The 7,991-nt window shown below is 50.0% G+C and overlaps 1 protein-coding gene across 4 annotated transcripts in view; it reads left to right on the forward strand.

The window, feature by feature from the left end:
* Nucleotides 1-7,366, forward strand: part of LOC311313182 (LIM and senescent cell antigen-like-containing domain protein 1) — a gene marked incomplete at its 3' end in the record, with an annotated part of 30,570 nt that extends 23,204 nt beyond the window's left edge. For 3 of the 4 annotated variants that reach the window (XM_084443260.1, XM_084443261.1, XM_084443259.1), the window contains exons 4-10: nucleotides 361-481; nucleotides 683-832; nucleotides 3,272-3,422; nucleotides 4,801-4,893; nucleotides 5,227-5,275; nucleotides 5,392-5,467; nucleotides 7,183-7,366. In XM_084443260.1, coding sequence (XP_084299386.1) covers nucleotides 361-481; nucleotides 683-832; nucleotides 3,272-3,422; nucleotides 4,801-4,893; nucleotides 5,227-5,275; nucleotides 5,392-5,467; nucleotides 7,183-7,297 — 755 coding nt within the window. Of the gene's footprint in view, nucleotides 1-360; nucleotides 482-682; nucleotides 833-3,271; nucleotides 3,423-4,800; nucleotides 4,894-5,226; nucleotides 5,276-5,391; nucleotides 5,468-6,079; nucleotides 6,222-7,182 lie in introns of those variants that run through there. The other variant, XM_084443258.1, reaches the window with a different exon arrangement.
* Between the last annotated feature and the right edge of the window lie 625 nt (nucleotides 7,367-7,991).

Consider the following 7,991-nt stretch of genomic DNA (forward strand, 5'->3'; position numbering starts at 1 on the left):
TCAGATTTCTGAAGGCCATGTTTGGTCTATCTCCCAGACATAACTTTGTCCGTTCCACAGGTGCACTCGTGATTAACGTGATTAACATTGACGTGTTACAACATAAAACCTCCTCTTCCTCGTTGTCTTCCTTCTCCTCCTCCTTCTCCTCCTCCCTCTCATCCTCCTTATCCCCCTATTCATCCTCCTCTTCCTCTCCCTCCCCTCCTCGACCCCCTCCCTCCTCCTCCTCTCCCTCCCCTCCTTCACCCCCTCGCTCCCCCTACTCCTCCTTCTCTCTTTCCTCCTCTCCCTCTTCCTCCTCCTCCTCCTCCTCTCCCTCCTCCTCCTCCTCCTCCCCCTCCCTCTCCTCCGCCCCAGGTGAGTTCATCATTGGTCGCGTGATCAAGGCCATGAACAACAGCTGGCACCCGGACTGCTTCTGCTGTGACCTGTGCCAGGCCGTGCTCGCCGACGTGGGCTTCGTCAAGAACGCCGGCAGGTCAGACTAAACGGGGTTTCATATCTTAAAACGCTCGCTCCGCTCACTCCTGACATTTTGAAGAAAGCTTAAAGTGGAGAACATCTTTTCAATATCAGAAGATGAAAAATAGTAACGTAGGAGAGTTTATTTTGTATATTATCATGCTGTTAGACGCCACCGTTTTTAGAAAGCGCTGTGAACGCTCGCTCTCTGTTCCAGACACCTGTGTCGCCCGTGCCATAACCGTGAGAAGGCCCGTGGACTGGGCAAGTACATCTGCCAGAAGTGCCACGCCATCATCGAGGAGCAGCCGCTGCTGTTCAAGAACGACCCCTACCACCCCGACCACTTCAACTGCAACAACTGCGGGTAGGCTCACAGGCCCCTGACACAACTGCTATTCAACCTCTACACAACCATCTCACAGCCTCTACACAACCGCTATACAACCTCTACACAACCATCTTACAGTCTCTACACAACCATCTTACAGTCTCTACACAACCGCTATACAACCTCTACACAACCATCTCACAACCTCTACACAACCACTATACAATCTCTACACAACCATCTCACAGCCTCTACACAGCCATTTCATAACCTCTACACAACATCTACACAACCATAACACAACCTCTACACCACCATCTCACAACCTCTACACAACTTCTACACAGCCATGTCACAACCTCTACACCACCATACAACAACCTATACGCAACCATCTCACAACCTCTACACAACTTCTACACAACCATCTGACAACCTCTAGTCTACACAACCATCTCACAACTGCTATACAACCATCTCACAACCTCTACACCACTTATCACAACTTCTACACAACCATCTCACAACTTCTACACAACTATCTCACAACCTCTAGTCTACACCACCATCTCACAACCTCTACACAACCGCTATACAACCTCTACACAACCTACAAGCATTACAATACACATGCAATTCTTATTCCACAATTTCAGTGCCAGAAAATGATAGGGTGAAGAACATAAATCCAGAAGAATGAGCCGTTATGCAGCACTGATATCTCCCCAGAGAGCTGCTAGACAGGGCGGGAGTTCTCTCCAGCTGTGTGAGGCTTAACCTACTCCCACACCCTGGCCATGACCTTCTCATATCATCTCCCTAGGTCAGGTTAACCCCAGGTCAGGTCAGCCAGAGTAGACAGGGAGGGGAGGAGAGGAGGCAGGGGAAGGAGAGGGAGGGGAGGAGGAGAGGAGGCAGGGGAAGGAGAGGGAGAGGAGGAGGAGAGGAGGCAGGGGAAGGAGAGGGAGAGGAGGAGGCGGGGGAAGGAGAGGGAGAGGAGGAGGAGAGGAGGCGGGGAAGGAGAGGGAGAGGGGGAGGAGAGGAGGCGGGGGAAGGAGAGGGAGAGGGAGGAGAGACGGCAGAGGAATGACGCCTTGTCCCTTTTCCCGACTCGCACGGTTTTCCTTTTGTAGCATTTAGTTAACACACATACACACAGACATACACCAGCCCACTTCCGGCTTTAGGCCTGGGCCATAGCAAACACACACCAGTATTTGCCACTTCTCTCCTATGATGCTTTTTAGCCTCTCTTACTCTGAAATGTAATTTAATGTAATGTACTGCTTTATAAATGTTCTTAGCCGGTAGAAAAACATACTCCAGGAGCTTGCTCGATCGCCTTGTTGAGAGGGGTCAGGGAAGAATTTTTACAGCTCACTTATCTGGCCCCCGGATGATTACTGTTTTTTTTGCTTCCCTCTGGAATATGTAGAGGTGGGTCGTATGCCCACTTCCCTTGTTCTCTGTAAAGCGCATTGTGTTGCCTCTGGGTATGAAATGTGCTATACAAATAAAGCTTTGATTGATTGATTGATTTCAGAAGAGGTGATCCAAGCGTCCGGGAGACTTTGTCTGTAGGTTTGTAGCCGGATTTGCGTTTAGCGTTTGAAATGCCAGTCCACTGATCAAGCCTAATGACATCATCAAGAGGAAGGTGTTCTGGCCCCTGGCCCATGTTCTAGTAACGTCCTGTACAGTCTGATACTAGCCTAACTGAGGCACTGTTGATGTAATGAAGCCAGGAAGTTGCCACAGGCATTTTGGCAGTGTGTGTGTATGTGTGTGTGTGTGCGTGCATGTGCGTGTGTGTCCTCTGTGTGGAAATCCCCTAATAAGGCAGAATCCACTCAGATAGGTAGCAGAGAAGGTGGGGCACACAGCTGGCAAGATGCTAAATGAAACAAGCCCAGCCTCACACACACACACACACACACACACACACACACACACACACACACACACACACACACACACACACACACACACACACACAGGGGATACCAAACCCTGATTATACAGCTGACTCAGTGATGACTCACTGTACTTTTAGCTAATATTGTTCATGTCCCAGGAACAGAGGTGTGGTCAGCATTCACCAGGCTCAGCCATGACAGCCAGGATATCAAATGGTTTTATACTGACATCCACACCATCAACATGCGTGTTTGTTGTTTATTTGTTTATCCCTGTTTGTATGTAGTTTATGTCTGTAGTAAGGTTTGTCCCTCCTCTCTCTCCACCCCTGCAGTAAGGAATTGGTGTTTCAGTCAAGTTTGTCCCTCCTCTCTCTCCATCCCTGCAGTAAGAAGTTGGTGTTTCAGTAAAGTTTGTCCCTCCTCTCTCTCTGTCCCTGCAGTAAGGAGTTGGTGTATCTGTAGAAAGGTTTGTCCCTCCTCTCTCTCCGTCCCTGCAGTAAGGAGTTGGTATGTTTCAGTAGTAAGGTTTGTCCCTCCTCTCTCCCTGTCCCTGCAGGAAGGAGCTGACGGCGGATGCCAGGGAGCTGAAGGGAGAGCTCTACTGCCTGCCCTGCCATGACAAGATGGGCGTTCCCATCTGCGGCGCCTGCAGGCGGCCCATCGAGGGCCGCGTGGTCAACGCCATGGGCAAGCAGTGGCACGTGGAGGTATGACATCATCATATGGAACCCGCCCCCCCAACTTAGCTTGATAGACACTGTAGGTCTTAAGTCTTTTCTGACATTTGGAATGATGATGATAAACATGTGAACTGTGAAGCCCACATATCTGTCTACCAGGTGAAAAAGAGTTCTCCATGCCTCTGCCAAAAAGCCAGTCCACAGATAAAGATATCTCTCGTTATGCTAAGTTATATTTGATCAATCTGATATATAATGCTTGACCGTGTGTATATTAAAGCGCTTTGTGGCTGTTGGTTTTCTGAACAGTCATTGTCCTTCCTCGCTCTCTCTCGGGCCCCTCAGTTTGGTCGTATCTGCCGCACATTTTTTTTTGTGGCGTCTTGAGGCTGACCGCCTCGCCTCCCCCACTGCTGTCTTATCAGAGCGGCGGACATCCTCCGTCACGCCCTCTGCTCTTCCTGCTCTGGTAATCTGCTCGGCCCCTCTTTTCCTCCATGTCCCCAAGTTAACTGTCTCTCTGCTCTCCCGTCTCTGTCGTCCTGCCACTCTCCTTCGTTTCCTCCTGTCACTGCCCCCCCCCTTCTCTCTCTCTCTCCCTCTCTCTCTCTCTCTCTCTCCCGCCCCCCCTCTCTCTCTCCCCCCCTCTCTCTCTCTCTCCCTCTCCCCTCCTCTCTCTCTCTCCCTCCCCCCCCCTCTCTCTCTCCCTCCACCCCCCCCTCTCTCTCTCTCTCTCCCTCTCTCTCTCTCTCTCTCCCTCCCCCCCCCCCTCTCTCTCTTTCTCTCCGACCCGCAGCACCATGTGTGTTCCGTGTGCGAGCGTCCCTTTCAGGGCCACCCCTATTACGAGCGCGGTGGCCACGCCTACTGCGAGAGGCACTTTGACATGGTGAGGGCCGGGGGGCTAGTTTGAGGTCAGGTGAACCGACCCTGACTGACTGCTGCCTGGCCTGGTCTGCTCCTCCCCTGCTCCTGTATGCGGGATCTCAATGCACTCCGCCCCCTGCTGGATCTCACTGGTACTGAACTCATCTCTCATAGACATACAGGGCCCCCTGCGGTTATAGCTCGATGGCTTAGTGTGAAGTCTTTTTTAGGCCAGTGTTGAACGGAGGGAAGGGAAGGGAAGAACTTCTTCTGACCCATTCTGAAAATACGACCAGGGCTCTGGGGGCCCAGGTGTCTGTAGGCGGTGAGAACGTCCACCGGGGGGCGCTTCCATCCTTTTGCTGCCCTCTGATAATCCACACTAGTCTGGGACTGATCTGGTCTAAGACTGACCTGGCCTGGTCAGGTCTAGTCTGGTCTGACCTGGGTTGGGAGTGGACCGTAGTCTGGACTGAACATGACCGTGTGATTCTGGACTAATGTTTTGTGCCGGGCTTGGTGGTGGGTGTGTTTGCAGCATTTTGTGTGTGCAAAGTGTGAGAAACCGTTTCTTGGACATCGTCACTACGAACGCAAGGGGCTGGCCTACTGTGAGACCCACTACAACCAGGTAACCCTCAGTACTGAGATACCCACCTTCCACAGGTATCATATTACATGAGTGTATGTGTATGGGTGCTTTTTGCTTTTTGCTAGTTGAATGCCATCATCTAGTGGTGAAAAAGAGAATGCATTTTGATATGGTGCTGATGCACAAGGATTAAATGTTGTTGTTGTTTTGTACATGGCTCCTTCAAGCATGCCTCACAATATGAGCATGAACAGAGCCAGGAGAACTTCCCTTAACCTCTCCCTCTCTCTCTCTCTCTCTCTCTCTCTCTCTCTCTCTCTCTCTCTCTCTCTCACACACACACACACACACACACACTCTCCCCTCCTATAGCTGTTTGGAGATGTCTGCTACCACTGCAACCGGGTCATTGAGGGCGATGGTGAGATTTGGATTCCTCCGATCATGTGATAAATAGCACATGCAGCCAATGCATTTACCATTTTAGCATTTTGCTTGTGATACTGTTTTTGAGAGAGTTGCTGTTGTGTGTTCCAGTGGTGTCGGCCCTGAACAAGGCCTGGTGCGTCAACTGTTTCGCCTGCTCCACCTGCAACACCAAGCTTACCCTCAAGTAAGTGGCCCTCCACAAACCCCGCCGGCTAAAATATACAGTGCAGTAGGCCCAAGTGTAAATCCAGAGGTGTCCTCTGGTTGGCATCTTGTACGCTGGCGCTGCCATCCTCCTTCTTCTTCTCTTCTCCACAATGCCTGCTATTTCTGTCTGTTGTTCCACTCAGTCTGTGACTTCCTGGTCTGTTCTGCAAACTTCCTTCATCTTCATGTGTTGTAATATTCTCTGCCCCTGTCTTCTTTACTATTCCCCATTCTCTCTATCTGTTTATCCTCTGGTCTCCTCTCCAATCCCACCCTACTGCTCCTGTTCTCCTCTCCTCCCCTTTCCTCCCCTTTCCTCCCCTTTCCTCCCCTTTCCTCTCCTCCCCGCTCCTCTCCTCTCCTGTCCTCCCCTCTCCTCTCCTCTCCTCTCCTCTCCTCTCCTCTCCTCTCCTCTCCTCTCCTCTCCTCTCCTCTCCTCTCCTCTCCTCTCCTCTCCTCTCCTCTCCTCTCCTCTCCTCTCCTCTCCTCTCCTCTCCTCTCCTCTCCTCTCCTCTCCTCTCCTGTCCTGTCCTGTCCTGTCCTCTCCTCTCCTCTCCTCTCCCTCCTCCCTGGCATCTGTCCCGGTCAGGGACAAGTTTGTGGAGGTGGATCTGAAGCCAGTGTGTAAGCGCTGCTATGAGCGCATGCCGGACGACATGAAGCGCCGGCTGGCCAAGCGCGAACGCGACTCCAAAGACGCCAAGAAGAAGAGAACGCCCATGTGTCTGTAACCCTCTGTCCTTCCTTCCTCTTCAGGTCCACTCTCCATCCTTTGGTTAGTGTTCACCTCCTCTCACCTGTCCTTTCATTCCTTCGCTGTGCTTAAAAAAAATTATATCTCTATTTATCTGAAACGATCTCCGGTTTCTATATTTCGTGTCTGTCTGTGCTCTACTCATCAAAAGAAGAAGATGCCAAACACACTCATCAAATGTTCATAGATGTGCATGATATAAACCTCAGTTACGTTTTACTATATATTTTTCATTCATGTGCCATATCCCATTCAGTATTATTGTACTCTTGTTACTTATCGTAAAAGAACACATGTCGGAAGTATTACATGGCTACAGACCATAATACGGACCATGGTTGCGGTCACCACTGGTAAAGACTTGCTAAGTGGTCTAAGCTGGGCTTGCGTCACAGCGCTGGTGTTTCCCATCCTGGTATATTAAAGTCCTCCGTCGGAAACGCCAAAGCTGAACATGACCATTCCACCGCCAGACACACCAGCAGCTTAACTCGCTACAGCAGCTCCTATAATGCGGAAGCCTTTTCCCCCACCATCAGAAGGGAGGCGTGTTCTGTAGTGGTCGGTGTTTCCTCATTTCATTCGCAGAGTGAAGGGGAGGCTTTGTTCCCTGCTCTTTGGGTGCACTAGGCAAAGCCGTAATCACTTCCTGTCTCTGGGTCTGGATGTGTGAGCTCCGGAGGCCTCGGTGGGTCTCGCACGTGCACTGAAACTAGGCATTACAGCACAAGGCGCACATGAGACCCTACAGAGAGTATGTGAAAAGCATCATTTGGGACTGGGAGCTTAGGAAACCAGTTGGTATTGGTTGCTGAGCTGCCTGATTGTGTCGAGAGGTAGCGTAGTTCATTCTCCTATTGGGGATGAAAACACATGGGATCATAATGGCGATGCAACAAAAAAAAAAAACAGCTTGTTTTCTTTCTCTCCCCCTACAGGAACAAGTTTGTGGAGTTTGACATGAAGCCGGTGTGTAAGAAGTGCTATGAGAAGTTCCCTCTGGAGCTCAAGAAGAGACTGAAGAAGCTCTCTGAGACTGTCGGACGGAAGTAGACAGACAGACAGACACAAGAAAGAGGGCTATGAGGATCTCTAGATGACCATGATAGGAATCAGGACAGGGACAACACATACACCAGTTCTTGATGTGGGGTTGGGTCAAATGTTACATTTTGGGGGGGGTATTGACAAGATATATACTGATGAGGTTGTTCTTTTATGCTTTCAATCATGGCCAGATAGCTCATGGGCCTGGAACAGAGACAGAGAGACAGATGGACAGACAGACAGAGAGACAGACACCACACATTTGTGGCCATGCTGTACGCTTGAGATATATGATCAGCCTTAACTAAGTGCCTGCATCTGAATATATCCCTAAGATGCACATTCAATTTCCTTTTTCTTTTGGCTTATCATTTGATTTTCCTGAAATCCTACACACAGGCCAGTGGGTGTGTGTTCCATGTCAATAAATAAGTATACTGAAAAAGTTGTTAGCCTGGAGGCAAAGCTATTTCTGCCTTAGCCAACTCTAATAGTTGTGCCAAACAATTACAGTTTAGTCACAGTATGTTGATGCCACTGCAGCATTACTGTACAGATAAAAGTATCAGCATCTGCTTCCAAAGAAAGGTGAATCCGTTCCAGCTGCTCAGGTCATGATAATGAGTTTTGCGTATTGTCATCATTCATGTTTCCCACAAGCCTTTTTTGTTCTCCTATCTTAACGTCAACGTGCATGTCA

This window comes from Borostomias antarcticus (assembly GCF_949987555.1).
Source record: "Borostomias antarcticus genome assembly, chromosome: 9".
Classification (NCBI taxonomy): Eukaryota; Metazoa; Chordata; class Actinopteri; order Stomiiformes; family Stomiidae; genus Borostomias; species Borostomias antarcticus.